This window comes from Crocodylus porosus, unplaced genomic scaffold, assembly GCF_001723895.1.
Source record: "Crocodylus porosus isolate Cpor-Errol unplaced genomic scaffold, CroPor_comp1, whole genome shotgun sequence".
Classification (NCBI taxonomy): domain Eukaryota; kingdom Metazoa; phylum Chordata; order Crocodylia; family Crocodylidae; genus Crocodylus; species Crocodylus porosus.
The window spans coordinates 29,225,176-29,249,166 of record NW_017728947.1 but is presented as its reverse complement, the minus strand read 5'-3'; the positions used below and the strand labels follow the sequence as shown (position 1 = coordinate 29,249,166).

Genomic DNA, 23,991 nt, shown 5'->3' with positions numbered 1-23,991 from the left:
TATGGCCTGGGCCTGGACCATGCTGTGGGCAGCTGGAGAAGGGTTAAGGAACGAATCCAGCCTTGGCTTGGGCTGGAGTATGGTGCTGGCCCAGGCTGGGGCTTCCGCACCTCCCCCACTTCAGGTGCGTCTGTGACTTCCTGGGCAGCATCTCCCAGCTGCATCAGAACATGGGCACTGGTCTCCCATGGCCTTGCCATACAGTTCCCCACTGCTCCTGAAGGACCTCCCACCCCCTTCCCCGTCTCTGGAGTCCTGTGACTCGGGGGGGGGGGGGGGGGGGGGCCCGGCCTTGGCAGGATGTTGCAGGTTAGGAGCAAGGAGCACCAGCAAGGCTGGTGGGGTAGTGGTGGGCTGTGGGTCAGGAATGAGGGGCATTAGCAGGGCCAGAGGCCTGCAGGTCAGGAGTCGGGGGCACTGGCAGGGATGGGGGGCCATGGGTCAGGAGTGAGGGTCACCAGCAGGGGCAGGAGACTGTGGGTTGGGAATGAAGGGCAGAGGCAGGGCACTAGCATATCAGGGTTGCTCAGTGCCACAAAGCAGTGGGGCAGGATAGCAGCAGCTGGACCCATGTCCTGGTGAGTAAAGGGGGCAGGAGAGCTCTGATTTTCTATGAAAAAATCCAAACTCAAACGCCAAAACATATAGGTATTTAGAATTTATTTTTATTATACTGAATGAGGCACGATAGGTTTCCAACCTGCTTTAAAATTGTAAATATATCAATAAAACATTGTGTTCGACTGATACCTAGAGAGAGAAATAAAGAGTGGTGCTTGATTTTAATAGTGGAAAAACATGGATTTGGGGGGTTTTAATCAGAAAATTTGGAATTTTTATTGGAGATTTTGCAGTTTTTAAACAGAGAAAACTAGGATCCTTGGTAATGAGAGACTCCCTTTTTGTATTGCAAAGTATGGGGATTCCCCAGCTGTTGAGTGGCAGTTTTTTAACAGGGTGTGCAGACTGGTGATCAATATGCTGTGTTTCTAAGGCTGAAATTTTGCATTAGAAAAATCATAGCCTGGCTTGAGACCACATTTTTCAAGCATTTTTATGTTGCATCTTTAATAGAAAACAATAGAAAACAAATACATATATGAGGAGATGACTTTGGAGAGATGAAATTGCGTTGTTCAGTTCTATTTTTAGCAGTCTCCACTTCACTGCAGTGAGGATTTTTATTACTTGTCCTTTGGAAGCCCTGAGGCATATCAGACTCTGTTCGCTTTGAAAAAGTTATGTTTAAAAGGAGACATTTGACTAATGCGTTAAACTGACTTGAAGTCAATTTCTACTTTCTCTTGAGTTAGGGGATTAACATATGTGGTGAGACTAGGCTCTTATGTTTGATGGGGTTTGAGAAGGGCACTTGGAAATATTAGGTAGTAGGGAGCAGCCATGGTTCCCTTGCTTACATACTGCTGATTTCTGAAATCACTAGTGGGGAGTCTTGAGACTCCCTTTCCTTAGCCTAAGGGTAGTGAAATACATATCTCCTGACTATGCCTTACCATTTATATACAGGGAGCTTCTTGAGTAGAGGTTTGGCACCAGGCAGACTTTTAATGTACTACCTCTCATTTTCTGTGTTCATGAGCACTAAAGGTGCCAATCATGGTAGCTACCAAAGAGGGCTGGCTGAATTAACCCATCAGTGAGGATGCACCTGAAGGAATTACTGTTTTAAAGTTGCATTAGTTTTTCCATTTTCTTTTCTTTTTTTTAAAGGGAAGTCATGACTAAAAGCTGCAGTATAGAGGAGTGATTCTTAACCACACAATCTCCACCCCAGAGTGCTAAGGGAACTAGCAGAGGTTATTGCGAGACCTCTGGCACAGCTTTACGAGCACTCGTGGTGCTCTGGTGATGTGCCAGAGGACTAGAAAAGGGCCAGTGTGGTTCCCACTTTCAAAAAAAGGAGGAAGGAGGACCTGGGAAACTATAGGTCCATTAGTCTTACCTCAATCGTGGGCAGGCTGTTTGAGAAAATTATTCTGGTGCACATCCACGAGGGGTCAGCAGGGGAGACTATGCTTAGGGGTAACCAACATGGGTTCATTAGAGGTAGGTCCTGTCAGACCAACCTTGTAGCCTTCTATGACCAGGTCACTGAGAGGCTACGGGACCTGAACCTGTTCAGCCTCCACAAGAGAAGGCTGAGGGAGGATCTTGTGACCTGTTATAAACTAGTCGGGGGGGGGGGATCAGCAGGCATTGGGGAAGTCACTGTTCCCCCGAGCACTACCAGGAGTGACCAGGAATAACGGTCACAAGCTGGCAGAGGGTAGGTTTAGGCTAGATATCAGGAGGCGCTACTTCACGGTCAGGGCGGCTAGGGTCTGGAACCAACTTCCAAGAGAAGTGGTGCAGGCTCCTACCCTGGGGGTCTTTAAGAGGAGGCTGGATGAACACCTTGCCGGGGTCATTTGATCCCAGTACTCTTTCCTGCCACGGCAGGGGGTCGGACTTGATGACCTGCTTAGGTCCTTTCTGACCCTACCAACTATGAAACCAGGGTATCTTCAAATACTTTGAAGGGTGCTGTGAGGTATGAGAAGATGACCAGATAAATTGCTATATTGACTCGAATTTTTAAGACCGGGGAGGGGTGGGGGGAAGCAAGCCCCTTGTCTTATAAATGTGTATAAGGAAATGTCATTAAATATATTGCTTGTTATTGAACTGCTGCCAAAAGCAGCACATACTCAGCAATGGAAACCAACTATGAAGGTCATTAAATGAAGCCAACACTGAGCATGTCTATAAAACACATGGCCCACGTTGGGCTGATGGGAGCCGACCCCATAGATAGGTTAGTGCAGCCCACCCAAATAAAACATGTAGTAGTGCCCATTGTATGCAGTCCCCCTCGGTGCCAACTCATTTTCAAATCGTGGTGACCCACAATGTGGTGTAATTTCCTCTTCACTCCCAAATCTGAGTGGTACCTTTCTTTCCCATTTCCAGTGATTCCTGTTTCTTCACCAGCCTTAAATGTCCGGAAAACATCACCAAGCAGGACCCCAAACAGTTCACCAAGAATCCCTTGGTTGTCCCTTCTCTCACCTTGTTATATATGATTAGTGTGGCCCTGCCCTTCATGAGGTAGTGCCAGACCAGGGTGCCCTGTGCCTTATCCACATACACGTCTGGAGGATCCCAGGACTCATGACAAGAACACCCAGCTCCAGTCATGAGTCGGGGTACTAATTAGCACATGGATCCTTTGTGGCAGGTATTTGAAGTACACACGCATGCTGAGCTACGGAGTTACCATGGCTTGAAATGCTATTGACTCTGATGGGGCCCAGCACAGTGGTAAAACATGAGCCTTTTTGCTTTGAACTAATATCATGCATAGTTTGTACTCTATGTAAGTGGATATAAAAATGTTGCTCAAAAGTATGTGTTAAACTTGCAAGAGTTTCAAAAAAGGTAGCATGCATCTATTCTGCATGAACTAAGCTCATGGGTACTAGATGCAAATTGCTACAGCCATGTTTCATTTCAAGGTCACTGTTTTCAAATTTTCTCCTTGCTTCCATGTCCTCAGTGAGAGTGGGATCTGACAGTAAGAAGTAGAAAGAGTTTCAAGGGGAAGAAGTTAGGGAGAGGCAGAGGATAAGGGGGGCTACCTGACTCCTGCAAGACTTATTTTTCCTGCTGTAGCAGTGGGAAGGGGACACATTCAAGGCAAACCTCCAATAATTAGATTCTATACGTTGAAAATTATAACAGGTTTATAAATTTTCTATATATAAAATCTAATTAATGGGGATCATCTTGTAGTCAGGGTCATCTTCTAGTTGAGTAAATACAGTAATCAGATGAGCCCGGGTTCACTCTGGTCTCTGCCCGGACAATTCCACACCTTTGCTGCTCAGTATCTCTGCAAGGTGGTAACCACTTGTATATAAATTAGTTTTTAAATTGAGTGCAACTCAGTTACGCAAAAGTTTGGTGGGGGAGGGTGCCTTGAGTCCAAAAAGGTTGAAAACCACTAGTGTAGAAGAGTGAAGAGTTTTTTGCTTTTAAATGGGGTCCTACAAAAAAAGAGCATGTCATTAATACCATTAAGTGGTTATATGTATTTTTTTTTTTAAAGCATCAACTGAATAGATAAACCAAAATTAATTAAATACAGCTCTAAGGAAGCAGTAGAAATATAAATCTAGAAATGAATTCAAGAATTGTCTCAACCCCATGCTTTTTATTCCTCCTCTGATACTTACTTGTTGGAATTTCATCTATTAGTTTCAATACTTCTCTAGAGAAATGGAAAAGGGAAAGTTACTCTCTTTTTTTTTTAACATAAAAGACTAAAAGGTCTATCATTTTGCGATAGACTATGTCCAGAATGATTGTCACTGTTGCTGTACTTGTTCTTTGTTCATGGTTTGTATTTTCCTTTTATTATAGGCAGTTGCAGGTTACTTCGATATATTTTTTGAGAAGAACTGTCACAACAGGGTAAGTACTTGAGGTTGTACATTCAAAATTAATTATATAAGATGTATATTTTTCATTTTGTTGCCCCAAGGTGTTTCAAAACTGGCCTATTTTGCTGTTGCAAGCATTTAAAGTGCGTGTTTTATGTAATAGATTTATGTAGCGTGATATTAAAAATGTACTTCATCAGAGGATTTTGAACTCTGTCAATGCAGGTCTTGTTTTCGACTGGTCCCAGGAGTACCAAAACACACTGGAAACAAACTGTTTTTCTTCTTGAGAATCCAATTTCTGTAAAAATAGGTATGTACTATTTAAAGCAAGATTTTTTTTTAATACAGCATTGACTGTGTGTTTTGTTTTGTTACTGTTGAATTTATATCAAAATAACTGTTAAAAGTTGAAAGTGGCTATAGAATGAGTTCTTGAAGCTATACTTTACATAATTTCCATTTTAATGCGTGTAGGAACCAGAAAATGTGTGTGTTGCATTTTTATACTATAACCATTACTTGTTTTTATTAGAAAAATGTTCATATTTCTACAAGTATGGATTTTTCTTTTTTTCTGTGGAAATATAATGTTATAGTAGCTGACATTGGAGTGGTCTTCTTTTGGTTAAATATTGCAATCTTGCACATGACAATAGTATGTATATTTAAATTATTATTAGTTTATTATATAGTTTTCTGGAATGTACCTCCAAAGTATGCTTACATTGATCTTGATCCAGCCCATGACTACATTTTGTTGTTACTGAAGTATTACCATTGTGTTTAATTTAATAGAAAACAATTCCAAAGAACTTGCAATCAACACTTTCCATTGGATGCTCTTCACTTGTGCCTTGTCTGAATACACTAAACTGTAGCAATTCCATCATAAAATGAGATTGATCTTGAATTTCAAAATGAGCAAATTTGCTATCAGTAAAGATGAACCAAAACTCAGGTGAACTATTATAGTAGAGAGTTGAAAGTTTAAATAGTGCTAATAAAAACACTACTCAATTCTACTATACATGTTTGAAGTATTGTTCAAATAAAATCAATCTTCAGGATGCATCCCTGAATTGGTGGTTAAAAATTGTCCAACTCTACAGATGGAGAAATAGAGACAATAAACAGAATTGCCATGGAGTACAGTGCGTTTGTGCTAGAACTTGGCTTATGATTAAGAAAGTCTTGATATTTATTGCCATGCTTGGTCTGCTGAGGGTAACTTCTTTTCTTTTTCCTTTTAAAGTGGCATTTAATATCAAAATAGAAATTATTAAATTTTATATAATGAGGAAAAAAAATCTTATCTCCTTTATACTTTTACATAAACAGATGGCTAAATGTTTTCTCTTTTGCTTGTTTTGTTACTGCTAGAATTTGGTCTCAACTAATATTTGAAGGAAGACTACTTACTTTTCTGCTCCCTTTCTGCTCACCCCAGCCCATATGCTTACCTTGAAACCCTTTTTTGAAACCTTTTTCTAATTGTAAAAACTTCTTGACCCTCACTCAGAAGAACTTATAATTAAAAGAATAGATGAACACGGTTGGGGGTACAATGAACAAGTAAAGTAAATATTGCGGTGGTTACAAACGTGGGTTTCACATTTTTCCCTTGTAGGTATGGTTTCAGTTAGGGGGAGAGTAGGTAAAACAAACGGAGTAATGAGGCTAAGGATAGGTTAAAAGCTGCTGCTCCTCACATTAAAAAAAATAGTGGGGGAAGGAGGGAGGGTTGTGAGAGTAGTTATAAAAAGAGGCTGAGGAGAAGAGATGGGAAAGTCCTACAAGGAGTGTGTTAGAGCAGGTGGACAAAGCCGAGGCTGTGAATGCCTAGTCAAAAGTATAGAAAATATCACCACGTTTTAAGTTCCTTGTTAAAACTGGTCCCTGTTAAAACTGCTGCTTTTTCTGTTCCCAGCAGGTATAGTCTCTGGCTGGCTGCTTCCTGTAGGGTTTTTTTTGCAAGGGTTCAGATTTCCTGAAATCATTGCATTATTTGCAATCTGAATTTAAAAAAAAAGAAAGAAAAATCACAGGATGTCATGCCAAAGTACATCTTGTGATGGCTTGCTGATGCGGATTATCATGTTCCATTTCTGTGTAACCCTCCTTGCCACTGCACATCTACAGATATCCCAAGACTCTTAGATAGTTTTGGGCTGGTTCCAAAGCCGCTTACCCTTCCATACATTGTCATTGTAATTAAAAAAAAAAGGTCTTCCTCCCTCTTCCTTTTAGAGGACCAAAGAAGTAAAAGTTACTTGGAGCAAAGCTAGGATTGTTAGGAGAATGGAGAAGAACCTAATGTGTGGTTTTCAGTTGTTTCTCTGTGTGAGAGTATGGTTGTATATGGTAATACTCCTTTTATCAGTTTTCTGAAGCCCTTGCTTTGAATGTCAGGCTCCAGGTTCTCACTGAGCAAGTTGTAATAATGTATTCACAGCAAACAACTTGCTTTAGAAGTCAGTTGCAAGGATGTCATTAATGACCCACAGAACCATCAGACTGATTTCATTGCCACACTCACCCTCTGCAGGATTTTTAAGGCAGTTGAGATGTACAGCTGTTGTTTTTATAGCTGTGTAGGGACACATGAGATCTTCAGAGGCACAGTACTTTTGTGTGGTTTGTTAGTTATTTCCTCTTGAAATTACATTTCAATTGAGGTGCCCTGGGTTTTTGACTGGCACTCATCCTTATCGTGTCTTTGCATGTGTTTATATTTGCTTTAACACAACTGATTTGATTTGTTTCCTGAGGTAGTCCAAGTTAAGATCCGCTAAACTACATAAGGTTGAACAGCATTGAACATGCAGGGAAATTGTTTTGTAAAGTCCAGTGACATTTGTCAAAATATGCACATTGTTTATTGTTACATAGATCAGTTCACACTTACTAACCTCCTGCAATTACTAAAAGATTTGCCTAACCCACCTCATTTAATAGGTGCAGTGACTTTCTAAAATCAGTTTACAGGATTTGGCATATTCTGACACAGTGGTCACAAGACTAATCTTATATCAGTTCTTTCCTAGCTTTTCATTTTCTTCTCATTTCACTCTCTTCCTCATCTTCCTTTCTGCTTCTGTTTTCTACGTTGGCTTCCTTCCCTTTATATTGCTCCCTTTAGCCCTCTTTCCTCGGTCTGTTTCATACCTTTTTAGGTTCCTTCTCAATGTTTAGCTCTGAGTAATCCCACCTCCTTTTCCTCCAGGTAATACTGCACCTTTCCTTCCTCCAGTTCAGGGTCACGGTTTTTAATTTGGCTTATAAATTTATTGAGCTAGTTCATAGTACAGTTCAATCTTTTCCCCCTTTCTGTGGTTATTGTCAAAGTCTGTTGGTTCTTTCCTTAGAGTTCCAAAAATCTATTCCCCTCTATACCTAATCACTTGAAGCTGAGGTTTCTTTGTCAGCTAATTTATCAGCACTTCCTTTTCATATCTCTTACTCAGTCTACATAAGACTTTCTATTTCAACTAGGAGTCACAGTTTTCCCTGTAGAAGCCACAAGTGTACAGATGCTCAGGATTTTTCTTTCAGAGCAAAAATTGCTACTCCTTGAGAAAAATAACCTGGGAACAACCAGGGTTAAATCATTCCTGGGACAGCAAATATCTGTACACTTTTCCTTCTGAAAGAAGCTGCAGCACAGTCCTCAAGCATGGCAGTATGGCTTCTCCCTTCACCCCCCTCTAGCCACTACCCTACTTCCCTCTGGGAGATGGTCTGTCATTTGGGCTGGACTCTGCTGCTGTAGCTGAGTAGGGAGCAGAATATGCCCCCTTCACAATCCTCAGATTATGCTGTAGGGAAATGAAGGTTGGCCCTGAGCAGTCTGGGTCAGCCAATCAGGACTGCCCTATGAATTGCTGCCCTGTCTCTCCAGGCAGACTGAGGGAGCCTACAGAACACTGAGATCTGTGCACAGAGGCCCCCTTGCAAGCTCTCTTCCTTTCTGGGGCTCAGCCTCCAAGTGTCTGCTCAGGTGTCTCTGGGTAAGCTTTTTCTACCAAGAAAACTAACCTGGGAAATTCTCCAAATCACTTAAACATGTGTACATGGCCTCAACCTCTAAAAGATGTTCTCTCTCAAATCTTTCTTCATGCTATTTTGACACTGTTGGAGAGTACAGGAAATGGACTCTTGTCTGTGAAAGCTTGTGCCTCTCTGAATGAGTTTGTCTCTTAGGTAGCATCTTGCCCTTCCTTCTGCCACTCTCCCTTTGCCAGCTCTGTTTCCCATGCTTATCTTCCAGTATCTGCAAAACTTTATCCTGGTCTTTCCCAACTCTTGTTTCTTTGCTTTCCTTCCCAGTGCTTTTATTCCTTGTAGTTCACCAATTCTAGCACCAGGGTCTCTGGACCCCCTCTCCCTCCAGCTTCCTCTTTCCTGCCCCAGAGACTGGTGCTGTGCAGTGCAACACAGCCTGAGGTGCCTGAGAAACGTGATGTAGCCTTTGGTTGGGGAGCTTAGGGTGAGGTAGGGTGTCCAGGTGCACAGCAGCTGAAGGGGAGCTCAGTACAGCAGGGAGATGCACACATGGTGCAGCTGTGAGGGGGGTGCAAGTCAGCAGGGAGACATGTAGTATGTGGACCCTGAGGCAAATGGACACGTTGGCCCCAACCACTTAAAAGTTGGAGAGCCCTGGTTTAAATGATGTGCAAAGTTCCCTTGGTGACATTTTGCTGTCTGTGTTTTATAAGGATCTAGAAGCTTGTGACAGAGGTCAAGTAAATCAATTCCCTATTCTATACTGGGACTTTTAAAAATAATCAGTTTACAAGCTTGGCAGAACTCCACGTTCCTTGTAGACCTTTTGTTTCTAAATAAAATTATCATAAAATGAGATCCCAATCCTCTATCAGAAATACGTAGCAGCTCTTTTTTTAAGTTGTCTGGCATCAGTATAAGGCTCTGGTTGCATTATTATGTTTACTGGCTAAAATATATTGACTGCTATGAGATATTTAAGTATGTTGATCATTTAACATGAAATGATCTGCATTATGCCATTGCAAGATCATTACATTGCTCTGCACTATAGAGTAGTTAAATCCTTCCCTGGATTCTCGTGCCTGTTTTTATAGTCTCAAATTAGACGTATGTTTTTGGTCCTAAAGGAACATTGGTTCTTGACCAGTAATACTAACCGTGACTAGACTGCTTAATCAGGTAGAAGTAGGGAAAAACCCACCCCTTTCTGTATATGGAAGACTGGAAAACGTTGTCTTTAGGAAAATGGGACACGTGTAAGTTTTTCGTTCTGGCTTGAAAGATCTTGAGGCCAGGAAATGCAGCAGTAGTAAGGCAGGCTCTTTAAATTACTTTCATCTGATAGGCAGGCACTGTAACTTCTTTTACTAGGCATGATTCAGGATCTGAATCTGATGTGTAATGAAGCTAAGCAAAGCATCAGTCTGCTGGTTTTGTTTTTAATACTAAAAAATGTAGAAAAATGGAAGAAACTACAGGAAGAGGTCAACTGACTTTATTGAGAAGAAAAATATTTCATCCAGTATTAAGGATGCCATATGTTGGATCCCCTGCCGCTGCTAGGCAAGCTTCCCATAGCCACCCCCTAAAAAGCTTACACATTTCTCTCTCATGTTTCCATAAATAAATAGGAATTTGTATTTCCCCTCGTTAACGATCCAACCAAAAAAGTAAAATATCCATCTGCTATTCTGCATCTCCACAAACATTACATTCAATATAAAATATCCTGGCTTCCCTCATTTGATTCAAGCATGGACATTTGCTAAATAAATCTAACTATTCTAAAAATAATCTTAAAGTCTCTACATTTGTGTTCTTTCCCTCTGCCCCCCACCCCAGTAACTATGCATTAAGGTAGACCAAACTGGGGGGGGAGGGGCAGGGGGAGGGAGAAACTTTACCACCAAATTCTATTAGCGATAAAACAGCACATTGTCGTCATTTTATGTTCCTGATATTGCCTTGCAAAGGAAATAAAACCTTAATGTTATTGTTTTCCACAAATGCTAAAAAAGGCTGAGCAAAGCAAATCTGAAGTAGAACTCTTAGGACTAAACCCCACTAAAATCTCTGATTACCATTTCGACTCCGTAGCATGTATCATTAGTATGTAGCTGTTTGCAAACTAACACACTTTAACATGTTAATTTATTTACTCAAAGATTTATTAAATAAGGAATAGAAAAGTGGCATTGGCCCAGTCAATCTTCCTGGATGTTTTGATTTTTAAACTGAAATATTTCTGCATTCCATTTATAATCCCTGGAGGATTTAAGTTCCTAACTGAGATTTTGATTTTGATTCTTCCTGCCTTCAGTTGTAACTAAATGTTCTCTTACCATAGGACTTGTCTGCTGGCAAGTGAAATACTGTAATTTAACCTTTTTAAAGCTAATATTCCTTAAAATTTAGACATTAAGGTAACCACACCCATGAGGTTACTGATACCTGGACCTTTTATTTATATTCGGTCTTCCCATTCATTAAGAATTAAGCAGTAGAATGCTGGAATCTTTTGCAAAGCAGGTATCTGGTGTGAAAGAACTCCATCCCAGCCCCCTCTTTTGGGTTGTCTGTCTCCCTCTCCCTGCCCATGTGTCTATCAGCCCGGTTGTTGGGAACCACCTGGTTGCCTAGGGGATCACCTGGTAAGTGGGAAGTTCCCTCTCCCCATGGCCAGGTCTATTGTTAAAATTCCTGCCTTTGGCCTGGGAGAGGACGGTCCTAAGACAGCGGTCCCTCCTCGGGGGGGGGGGGGGGGGTGTTGACAGGTTGACATTTTTTTTAACGCGCTGTCCAGCATCAGTGAGGCTCAGAAAATACCTGATGTTTGTTGGGTCCAGGTGGTGAGGTCAGAAAGGTTATAAAGAGGGTCCCTCCATCTTGGGAGGGAGAGAGATGTTTTAGGCCACAGCCAGCAAGCCATGCAGCCTCCAGAGCAAGCTCAGTCAGTCTCTGAATGAACTTGTGAGTAACTTACCTGAATCTTAGGATGAAGTGATCTAGAAGCATGTCAAAAGGCTATCAAGCCTCTTTAGTTTGCTCAGCGTTTTTGTTTTGGTACTTCTCTGACCTGTACCCCTCCCCATGCGTACCCTCTCCAATCAGTAAAGCTATCTGTTACCAAGCCTTGCTGTACCTGCTTGAGAGGAATTAAGGAAGCCTTTTAGCTTTGTTTTGCCCAGCTGACTAAGGGAAGCTATTGCTAATCATCCAGGCTATAAGAAGCACTCCAGAATCCCACAGTGAGTTAAGCACCCACAAGGTCTATGAGGCCTCTGTACCCCAAGGGGTCTGAGTCCTGATAAAGTCCAGACCCCAGGTGGTGGCATCAGTTATCCCAGGCTTGCAGATGTGCTCCAGGAAGGGGGTCAGCCAGATGTACGTACCCCCAGGGAGGCACTCAAAGCTTATTTTTTTGTCGGACGCAGTGAGGTAGGTTTCTTGGTGTAGGAACACCCCCCTACTGTGTTGCCACATCTGCCATATTTTATAGCACTTGTTTCAGGATCTGGCATTCAAATTTTTATTTAGGCTTTTTGGAAACCTTGAGCCCACAAGTTTAAGCATTAGGGAAGAGCTCTTCTCATAGCTAATTCATGCTGCTACAACATGAAAGGAGCCTTCGATTCAAACAGAAGGAGTTCACTGTTGCCCAGGCTCTCTTCATGACCAAGTTACACTCTTCTGTGTGGCCTGTTTTGTAGGATCCAGGTGGGTGGTAAAGCTGTAGCATATAGCACGGCAGGGATTCCAGGCAGCAATGCTGACTTTGGCAGCTAGGGAAAGGGTAGTGTAACTAATGGGCTGTTCATACTACACAATGTCAGGATACCCAAGCCACCTCTAAAGAACTGGCAGGGGTTCCAGAAGCATTCTTGCTTTGAGAAGCAAGGTAAAATTAGTTATCAAGAAGCTTCCCATCATTATAACTGTTCTTCTTCTGGTTAACTGAACTAACTTGAAAGCTTCAGGGAAATAGCGGTCTAGACCATTCCTCTTAGGTTCACTTAAATTGCATTTTTGACGGTCACAAAGGTTCATATGCACTTTTAACAAATATTTTCATTTATTTAATACCTAATTTGATTTTACATTTCCTGGCAGATTTTCTAAGCACCTGCCCATAGATTTCGTATGTTCTGCTGTTGTTTTATGTACTAGTTATTGGAATGTGCATCTGTTTCTGTGGCTTTTTAGCTTTAAATACACACAAGAAATAATTGATTAGATTAAATAATCACATTTTTTAGTATCCATCATATGGGTAAAAAGTCAATGCTCCATATATGCAAGGAGGAATAATTTAGTTATGGCACACGTTCAGGGGGTTCACTGAAATGATACCCTCAATAAAATAGCGACCAGGACGTTGTAAACACTTAGTGCAGACCTCTGCTCGGTGTACAGCCAATGACAAAAAGTTAGGCAAGGTTAGCGTGTGCAAAGAATGAGGGAGAATATAAAGTTTGGCCAGAAATAATGTTAGTTTTTGGTCATCCCAGTCCTAAAAGACGGGCTGGTAAGGAGTCAGAAATGGTTACAAAAATGAATTGCAGAAACATTTTGATATGAATAAAGTATGTCAAAGACTATTTGCAGTTTAAATGAAAGAGAAAGCCTAATAAAGTATACAGTAATGCCTGTTTGTCATAATATACAGACAGAATATTTAAAATTCAGGGTTGGGAAGACTTTGTATGCTGTATGACTAGGTTGTGGAGCTCAGGGCCACAAGACATTGTTAGGTCCCAAGTAGTTTTTATATAGAAACATCTCACATTGTAGGTCCTACTCAGTCTCTATTATTGCAGGTTTCCTATTATGCAGTCCATTTTTTAATATGGCTGCCATCTGTCTTAAAAGTAGCTAGGTTTTTTGCCTCGACTTTACTAGGTGGAAGGAAGACTGCTTCAAAACCTCACAGCTCCGATTGTTAAAACCTAATTTCCAGCCTCTAGTTTATTCGTAGCCAGTTAATACCCATTGGTTTCCATATCAGCATTGTCCTTTACCTTAAAGAACTGTTCCTTTTGAGTGTTACTGACTGAGGTATTTATAGAGAGCAGTCCTATTTCATCCCAAGCTTCATTCTGTTGGGTAAATAAGATAAGTTACTTTTGGCCTTTTTCGTTTAAGCCGGGCTGTATTTCGCTGCACCTGTTTCACTTTGAATTAATCCTTTTTTACAGTAGCTGACCAGAACTGTATGCGGTCCTCTACATGAGTTTGCATCAATTTTTGGTACCACACCATTACTACTCAATTATCCTTGGATGCTATTTGCTCTTAAAAACCCATTACACTGATTCATAGTCATCCCATGCTGTATTACTACATCTGGATTTTGGCTCTTTAATCACTTCTAACTAAAGAGCTACCAGCTTATAATAGAATTTATTGTTAGTTCCCAGCCACATGACTTCACATTTTTGTGCTGTTGAATTTAATCCCATTCATTCATTCAGTCCTCAAAATCATCTCCAGTTCTTGTGTATTGATAGTGCCGTCTTGTACTTTCAGTTTTCCAAGTGAATGTCTAGTCTCCTAATCCTTAGTTGCAGTAACAGTTGCTTTAAAAAGTACTCTTGCTTCTTTTGCATGAGGGAATAAACTTCTGATTTATGGGAGTTAGTAAAAAGTTTCCTTTTTGCATAGGTTTTCCCTTAACTTCTTATTGCAGCTTTTCCTTTACATTCCCCTGAATCAGCTGATCCTAGGACCCCACAGAGATGTGATTTGGCAGGATGGATCAGTGCTTTGATCCAAAAGGATGTTTCTTCTCTTGGTGAAAGCTTCTTTAATTTTATGGGGAAAAGTACAACTTCATTTTCCCTGCTTGCTTTTGCATTTTGTGTTGATTTTTCATTAGTAGCTTGCATTACATACAAATATAACTTGCCAGTTTGTATGGGAGGAGTTGATTTCTTGCTTCAAATAGGGGGATAAAAGCTGACAATGAGTCACATAGGTATACAATTATGAATGGAAAGAGCAATCAACATATGGATTTATTTGGGGAGACGGTGGAAGACCAATAATCAGACTCTATTTTTAATGACTTATGGCCAGGGAAAGCAGAACATGTGATGACTGTATGATGGCAATTGAAGACAAAAAACTGTGTGTGAAGACTGATAGGAGTCCCCTGCTATATGACACAGTGGGGATTGAATCTTAAATGCTCTGGAGAAGAGAGGAAGTATATCCATGTCAGTCAGATCAGTGAGATGGGTTACACCAAACAAAAGAGTTGAGGCTGAGGGCCCAGCACTAAAAGAGGTGTGGTCAGAAGCAAATTTGTCCTGTGTATTCATGACAGCATTATACAGATATAAAGGGAAATCATGGTTCTTTACATGAGTAGGTTGCTTTGCATATAATTAGATCAAGACCAGGAGTGTTACCAGTGACTATATGCAGCTCCATATATGTCATTTTACCTGTTAAGGTGTGTCATTATAGAAGCGGGGACGCTTATGCTGTGGTAACAAGTTCTTGCTGTTTGACTCTTCTGCAGTATATATTTTTGTTGTAGTTGAAAAAAAAATTCAGGGCTGTCCAAGAGATGAATAAAAATGCTGGAACAGGATTATAATTAATTCAATTTTGTCCTACTCATACTGTAGTGTTACTATGTGGTTTACTTGCATCCACCTTAAGCATGATAAAAGCAAGGTGATGCAGCTCAGTCCTGGAAAGTGCTTCCTATGATGCTTTCTGGACAACAGAACTATTTAAGCAAAATCAGTCGTTTTATATCTACATCACATTGATTAATTGTTGCATGGTACCTTACTGTTACATAGCCCTTGCCTACAGAAAAGACTCCATAATGGCAGATTTAATGTGGGGCACCAGAGCAGGGGGTGTAGCTGTGTGCCTCTTGACTGTGAATTAATACATTGATTGTCTTGGTCCCTTAATGCAATTAGCTGCCTTCATAAATAACTGAGGGCTCTCATGAAATACTCAGGAAGTCATGAGGGAAACATTCTTTCCCGGTAGAGTTTGTTTTAGGGTTTTAATTGTTAGTTCTGATATTTAAAAAAATGCTGGTATAATGCCTTTAAAGGATTTTTATATTAAAAGATCTTAAATTTAAAGTCTTTTTCAATAGATATTAGTATATAATTAGTATCTATTGAAAAACACTCTGAACTTTAAGGCTTTTTCAAACCAGTTAAAATTGCCTAGCAGTTGATAGAAACCTCCTAATTTTGCATTATAGTATGTTAGAAGTCCTTGTGAAGATGAGAAGTTGTTTAAAAATCCCTTTACTTTTGAGATCTGCCTATTTAGACCCGAGTTCACATGTTCATTCAGGTTAATCTGGACCTTGTTCTTGGAAACTGACATTCACTGATCATTTTAAGAAACGATTTACATTAATATATTTTTCCTGTGTTTTGCTTCACAAGATTTCTTCATTTCATGTAACCTGTGATTCCATTTAGGTTTGTGTACTTTTTCAAAAAAATCTGGTTGAACAAAGTATAGACGATTAATAAGTTTTCCTGGAAATTAAGGGCATTTGTTAATTAGCAGTAAAATTGCAGTAGGACAAGATTTGTTACTGTATTCTTAACGGTAGGCCTGTATTGTATTTTAAAATGTTGTTGGAAAACTTTCTTAAACATAACTTTATATAGTGTCATGAAACATGTTTTCCTGCAGGCCATTACTTTAAATACAAATCTAGTGTCTGATTTATATTTATGGAATATAAGAGAATTGTAGAGTGCTTTTTAAAACCACGTATGTTTTGAACTGGCTACCAGCTTAGTTTTAAAGATGCTGATATGCTGCCTGGTTGGCTTGTAGTTTCTACTTATCCAAGGAGATCATTGAAATATTTCAGCATTTTTTCAACAAAATGGAAAAAAAAATGAAGGAAAATTATTGCAGATGTTAGCAGTCCCTTTTAGAAATAACATGAAGTAATGGCTGTTTCAGATGCTTAGTTAAACCAAAAGAAGATGGAAAAAGATAAGTTGTGGTCAATGAGACAGAGAAGAAATGAGAATTTAGTGATAGATTTGGGTGCAGAGGTATGAAGAGCAGGAAAGAAGCAAGGCCTGCCAGAGGAGCAGCAGAATACATCATGTTCCTGCCCAGTTGTTTCTATTTTCTTTATATACCCAATAGATCCCCATATGTTTAGGCAGATTCCTTTTTGCTTTGAAGATTGGTTATCATGGTGTCTGTGTTGAAATCTTAATCTTCTAAAAATGTTTTTGAAATTTGTAATCAAGCTCTTCTAGGGTTGAACAGTTTATAACTTTCTCTGAAGTTACATTAAACAGTGTTGGTTTTATGCATTTGGTTTTCATATCCAGTCTTGTAAAGTGAAGAAAGTCGAATCATTTGTGATCCCTTTGCTAGGCAAGCTTCCTATTAAGAGATCAGATTTCTTCACACTTTGTAGAGAGCGTGCAGCATGCATGCACATTTCTACTTCAGAGCTGGTAGGATATTATGGACAACAAAATTTCTGCTTCCTTAAACCAAGACTATCAAGGGTGGAGGCAGTGCTGTTATATTGTACGTGTACCAAAACCAGATTGTAATGGATAGATTTAAAAGCTTCATTAAGAAAAAGTTTAAGAATCTTTACATGGCATGGTAGAGCATCAGAGAAAAGGGATTCATGATAGCCACATGAGTACATGGTTGTGGGATGATAAAGCAGTCTTAATCACTTAGTTAACCATGCAGTCTCCATTTGTCTGGGATAAAGTACATCATTTTTAATACTAGTCATAGAGTCCCACGGGAGTGCTTGCCCAAAACCTCTGGCCCTGTCTTATTTCTATGAGTTCCCTGCCCAACCAGGCATATCTCTTAGAGTTGTTGGCGGGGGAGAACCCCAGCTGCTTCTGACTCAGAGACCCCACATTCTTCATCCCCAATCTCTTGGGATCTACCTAAATCCTGTCTCCTTTATGCTGTTCTTTTTGTTTGGTTGGTTTTTGCTATGCCTTCCCTGGTCTCCCTCCCTGCCACTGATTGGCTGAGGGGCCCTAGTGGCCCCACTGTTGCTCCTGATCGGCTGGGAGGCAAAAACTGGGGTTTTAAATATGTCACAGATTTTGCCTGCCAGGTGATAAGCGATAGCACTGCTGGGGCCCCTCTGCCTAGCAACATGGTGAAAAGAACAAGATTAAAGGAACCGCTGTGCAGCACACATCCAGCACCATTTAGGTAGTAGATCCCTACATGATCTCCCTTGGCTATCTGTGGTCATAGCCCTAGGAGTCATATGAGCCCTGTATTCATTCCTGCCCAGGGCAGAGGGTTGGACTAGATGCTCTGCTCATGTCCCCTCCGACCCCACTTCTGTGAATCTGTGAAGAGCTACCTTCCAGTTCAGTTCCTGATGAAGGGAGTTAACCTTTTTATAGGGAGAAGTGTATCCCAAGATCCAAGGAGCAAAACAGACAGCTCCTGTTCACTGAAGACATTTACTGAGCCAAAGCCCACCCAGCCAGAGGTGGCTATTCTGTCCATTTTGATGCCTGTCTCAATCTGCTTCCTTTTGGAATCTCCTCCAGAAGATAAGTACCAAACCCACCTGAAGCATCTGCAAGGTTATTCAATTCCCTATTGAGGCTGGAGCTCCATCTTGTCTTTGGCTCCATGCGGATGGCTCTGGAACCTAGCAAGGGCTGCCTTTTTTTCCTATGTACAAGCTAGTGAGAGAACAGCAGTGGCACACAGCATTATTACAGTGTGAGCACAGTTAAAACATAAATATTGTGATAAGACCATAATCTGCCACCTTATTGTTTTTAACACCTTGATAAAGCCTGTTTAAATATTAGTGTTTCTTTGAGTGCATCAGGCATCCAAATACAAATAGCTGAAGCATCTTCTCTCCTCCTTGCATCTCCAGTGAATTTCAGTGGCAATACAGGTTTCTTGCTTTAAAGATTAGGTGGTGGTTTTAATTTGAAAAAAAAACAGGGCTTGTGGCATCATCATTTATTTTTAATATATTCTGGCATAAAGTTGTTCATATTAAAAGCTTTAACCATGTTCATGCTTTTATTACCATGAGCAATTCAGGGCTTATTCTGACAAGCTGCATAAAGGCAGGCCAAAAATATTGTGCCCACCTTCTAGTCACAATAGTGGTTTTATTTTTCATTCAGATGCATTGTATCAGTTTGTAGCCATTCCATCATACTACCATTGTAAAAATATGGAATATCTATTTCTTTGTGATGAACTGAAGATAATACATTTGTTGCACATGAGTTTGAAACAGGCTCCAAAGTAATCAACCAAGAGATGCAGTATGTTGCTTGTGCTGCATCCATCCATGTATTCAAACGTTAATAATAAAAATCCAAGCAAATTTAGTAGCATGTATTAGTAAATGAATGATAAGAGAGCCCTGGTCATGTACATCCTTTGACAGGTAATCTCTTTGTATAGCAGCATGCACTCTTTGCTAAGTCTCTCAATGTGCTGGTTTTGGTACATCTTTTTTTTCCACAATCAGTAGTTGGCAGGATGAACAGTTAATCAGGTGAAATGCCTACTATGTAGTTGGCAGGAAAAGCTTGAACATTGTGTCTTGGACTTCTAGGCTTTCAAAATGCAGATGTTTTGCATACACTTCCTGTTTTCAAATGTACATGTGTAGAATTTGCATGTGCAGTCCTGTCCTCATACATGTATAGAACATGCATGGAATCCACAAATTTTGTGATTTTTCTGTAGTGTCACTCCGTACTAATTACCGGGCCAGTAGGCTGCCCTGGTCTGCGTGGACAACCTGTGAGCCAGTTGATCTTGCTCTGCTCCCATTTCCCTATCCCTAAAGTACAGATTTTAAAATATACCTTTATTTGTTAAAGCATTTATGATCTATGGGTGAAAAAAGCTTATTTGAATAGTATTATTGACGATGTTTATGTTTTGCTGTCAGTACCAGTTAGCTATGCTAATTAACAACACTGAATATGGGCACTGCTTGCTTATGCTGAACTCTTAAAAATTTGGCCTCTCAAAAGTATTCGCTGATTATTAAAATAAAATTGTAGGCTTTTTTTCCTCATGTTTTGGTTAGTAATGTGTTACGAGTCATTTTCCCAATTATGGGTCTTTTAACTGAGGATTGCAGACTTTTATTGCTGTATACCTATTTTGCTTTTCTATTAGCACTTCCAAGTAATTGAAAAAAATTGGCAAAATAATCTGAGAGTTGGAAATGTTCAAGTATTTCACAAGTTTGTTCTTTCTCTCTTCTGCATAATCTGAATATACTGTATTTATCTGAATCCAAGACTACTTCAAAGTTGACCCACCCCCCAATACATAGATTCTGCACCTAGAAAATTTATACAAGTATTATAGTTTTCCATGTACAGAAGCTAATTATTGAAGGGTCATCTTGTATTTGTCTCCCCCCAGGGCTGTGGCAGGGAAAACAGAGGCTGAAATGCCAGGCCCCTTGACCCCCTGCCCCTTGTTCATCTGTGTTGGCTCCCTTGCACTTGCCTCTCACTCCCTGCTGCCTGACCTCTTGCCCCGCCATGCCTATGTCTGCTTCCTTGCTGCATGTCCCCTCTACCCCTGCTGCTCACCCCTGAGAAGGCTCTGGCTCCAGGGGAAACAGCAGTAGTGGTCCTGCCTCAGGCCTGTACTCAAATCCAAGATGAGGCTTTTGCTCCCTCCCTACCATGTTTTTTCTGAGGGGGGAAATCCTTGTCTTGGATTTGAGTGTATATGGCAGGGGTGGGCAAAATGGTGGATCCAGCCAGAAGCCAGACTCCATTTCCCAGCAGCCCTGCCCACGTCACGGGTGGTTTCCATGGAGCAGTAGAGCCGTGACAACTCACGGCCAGGGTTTCCTTGGAGACTGGCCCAAGCAATGTTGGCTGGGCAGGGGGATGCTCTGGGGCTGGGGCCAGGGTTTTGCAGCTGTAACAGTGTGGTCCAGGGCTGGGGCAGAGCTGCGATTCGTTGCCTGAACACCCCACCAGAGCAGAGCTACAATCTGCTGCCTGTACCCCCTTGCTTGGGGGGTGTGGGCAGCAGATCTCAGCTCTACTGTGGCTCCAGCCTGTGCTGTCACTGCCACAAGATCTCTGCCCAGATGCATGACCTGCCAGTGCTGCTTGGGCTGGTCTCCATGGAAACCCTGGCCCCGTGCTGTCGTGGTGCTGCTGCTGCTGCTGCTGCTGCAGTCTCCAGTGGAAACTGGCCATAGCAACACGGGCAGGCGTTACTGGGAAATGAAGTCTGCCATGGGCCCCCACCTGCCCCAGATATACGGTAATCTTTATAGATCCTGTCTTTTCTCAGATCTACGTGGCGTGGGTTGTCTTTGTGTCGTCGTTTAATGTTCATAACTAAACTAAATGTGCTGTCTGTTTGGTCTTGATATCTTCTGAGGAGAGAAACTAGATTGTTTTTAAACCCACTTGAATTCATGCTGTAGGGAAATAGCTATTATCCCTTAATAAGTCTGTTACTAACTTTAAAAAAAGCAAATTATCTTTCACAAGTAAGATTTGAAATGCATGTCCAAGGGGGGTTTATATAGTTTGACAATTAAAGTCTGGATCTTGCTTACAGGTAGAGTTCCACAGATCTTTTGTATATGCTGTAGCAGCAGTTTATATCAATATAACAGCTATTTATTTAAAAAATGCTCAGCAATGCATATGCAGGTAAAAAACTGTTCAATACACCTTTATAATGGTGCCTTTTGTTGAAGGACCTGAAAATGTTTTTACAAACAAACTTTTAAGATAAAGAATATATAGGGAAAATTTTACCTACTACTGAAGCACATTCTGTGCCATCATGTGCGGGTGGGCCACAGCAGCTACTTAGTAGCAAATTAAATATACCACCATAGATTAGGGCATGCACGATATTTAATTGAAACATCAAGAGGTGGAATTTAACTAAGCAAGATAAGGTGTTTTGTATTCAAATGACAGAAGGGTCAAATGACTTTTGACCCTCTCCCCTTTCTCCATACACCTCCATGATTACCTTTGCTTCCTCTGTGAGTCAAAACAGCTATTGCTAAATGACACTGTGAAGTAAAATGGCAGTTTTGTTCTGTTCAACTTAGGATACATTTTATGAGTATATTTTCAGTGTCATGAACGTACTTATGCAGATGCTCCCCTGCAAGCTCTAGCCAAAAACAAAACTATCTACAATCAAAGCCCAAGCTAAGTGCAGTGCCAAGTAGTAAACACAATATACTCAGTGATGAGTAACCAGATTTAAACAGTTCGCTCAGTTTTAGTCATCTAAGGTGATTATAGTAATAGGTTGGAATACAGAATGTAATGAAGGAATAACACAAAAAACACTTTGGGGACTACGACTTCCTTTATGCTTTTAACATACTCTTGCCACAATGTTTACTTCATGAAGAAATAATTTAATTTGTAGTTAAAGTTTTTACATAATAGGCTTTTTAGTTTTCATGTTGTTTATACGTGAAAGAGAAGGAAAAAAAATGTTTTTATAAAAGGTGACTTCAACTATGTTACTGAAAAATTGTGATGCTCCCAGAAGTTATTGGCAGTGGTTTGCTGATCAGTTGATATGGAAATACTGTTAGCTCAAAAAGGCGGGGGGAGGTGGTGCAGGGAGATCCATCCTAGATGCAATGAATCCTTTTTAAAAGTGGATAAAATAATCCTGTAAAAATATATAAAATAAACTGTACAGAAATTTTGGTTGGCAGTAACAGTTCTTAGACTGAGTCGATGAGAAATTAACGAGTATTATGCACTTAGATCAATTTTAGAGACGGTCTGTTTTGGCTCAGTTTATTGTCAAGACTGACACCAAATTTTTTTCTCTTCCCTTAAACAAAGCTTTTAGTATGCAACCTGCAGAGAAAAATGTAGCAGGTCTATTCTAGCCATTCATTGTGTGACTTGAGATGTAAATTCAATCTTTCCTTTCTTATTTTTTTTTAACTCTTGCAGGTGAAGCCTTGGAAGGAAAGATAACAGTCCAGAAAAACAGGAAGGATCCACGGTCCCTCATTATAACTCTTTCAGTGAACAATATAAAGCAGACATACAGTCTGCAGTGAAAAGTGAGTTATACAGGCATCTCATGCAACTGCTGTAATCTGTATTCTGGACAAACAAAAATGATGCATATTTGATTCTAGATCAGAGTGAGTTTTAGTAGGAATTGATTGACATACATTATAGAGTGAAACATTCATACGCCAGTTCTGAGCCCCTGCCATATCTGGGAGGGGGGGAAGGAAAGTATCTCTAATTAAGCAAATTGTTAGAAAATGTCAGATGCAAGTTTGACAATATTCTGACAAGGAGTGACAAATAATAAACACTCAGTTTTATTTAGAACATGGTTTATTCTTGCTGTGCCAGCTTACAACCCTTGCGACAAAAAGGAAGTCTTGTACAGTTTCTTAGCATAGGTGAAACGAGAAGTCAAATAGTGTCCAGATTCTGCATGCTTTTCATTTGGAAAACCTTGGTGGACAAAAGTACTTCAGGATTTGGCCACATTTGTGTGTTAGTAAAGACTTTGTTTTTACAGCATTTTTTTTACTCTATGAAGTATTAGCAATATTAAGTTGTATTTGTCAAAAATAAACCATCAAAGTACTGTTGTCTTAATTTGTACGGTTCATTTATTAGATGATTCAGAATTCTGATGTCTTCAATGGTTCCCTCTAGTCATTACTAAGATTTTTTCCCCTGGGGTCCAGTATTTTTTTTTTGTCTTCTCCTCCTCTGTTGCACGAAAAAGCAGACAGTTGTCATATCCTAGCCAACAGGATCTCATGCAGTTAGCATTAAAGTTCTACCTACCTCAAAGCCCAGAGGCCAAAAGCTTGGAATTCCAGCCCTTTTGAACGTGGGCTGAATCTGAATAGGTTCATCTCAAGGCAGCGCTGATAGGCTTCTTACAAACAAGCATTGATTACGGAACCAAAATTGCTACTGGGGTCTTCCTGGCTGAACTTGTAACAAGATCAGTGTTGTAGACATACATTCCTATTTCCCCCTTTGCTCTCCTTTTGCGTACTTATGTTTTTCAACAGCAAGGGGAAAATATATAAATATTTACATAATCATATAGATTTCATAGACATTTGGGCTGGAAGGGACCCTGGAGGATCATCGAGTCCAGCCCCCTGCCCCAGGGGCAGGAAATCAGCAGGGATCACAGGATCCCAGCAAGATGAGCAGTACTCTATTTGTTTGTTTGTTTGTTTGTTTTATATGGGGTTTGTACACAAGATGAACATTTTATCCTGTGTGAAAACTACTATAAGCATCATTTTCATTACTTATTGGCATACATTCTTATACATGGGAAACTCCAAAGTTTCCAGGCCAAATTTTTCAAAAGAGTTGACTCATTTGAACTGGAGGCAAGAATTTCACTCTCATGTATTTCCTGGACAATCACAGTTGCAATATCATCCAACACTATTATTAATTCATTTAGGTAGCTAAGAGCAGTTAATGCTGAACATTTCTTGAAGTCCAGCTACAAGTTAAATAGATAG

General features: G+C 40.4%; 1 protein-coding gene across 2 annotated transcripts in view; it reads left to right on the top strand.

The window, feature by feature from the left end:
* The window catches only part of PRMT3 (protein arginine methyltransferase 3), a 119,931-nt gene extending 96,843 nt beyond the window's left edge, over nucleotides 1-23,088 (top strand). For both annotated transcript variants that reach the window (XM_019552045.1, XM_019552046.1), the window contains 3 exons: nucleotides 4,423-4,473; nucleotides 4,668-4,755; nucleotides 22,424-23,088. In XM_019552045.1, coding sequence (XP_019407590.1) covers nucleotides 4,423-4,473; nucleotides 4,668-4,755; nucleotides 22,424-22,533 — 249 coding nt within the window. In that variant the 3' untranslated portion in view covers nucleotides 22,534-23,088. The remainder of the gene's footprint in view (nucleotides 1-4,422; nucleotides 4,474-4,667; nucleotides 4,756-22,423) is intronic.
* The last annotated feature ends 903 nt before the right edge of the window (nucleotides 23,089-23,991 follow it).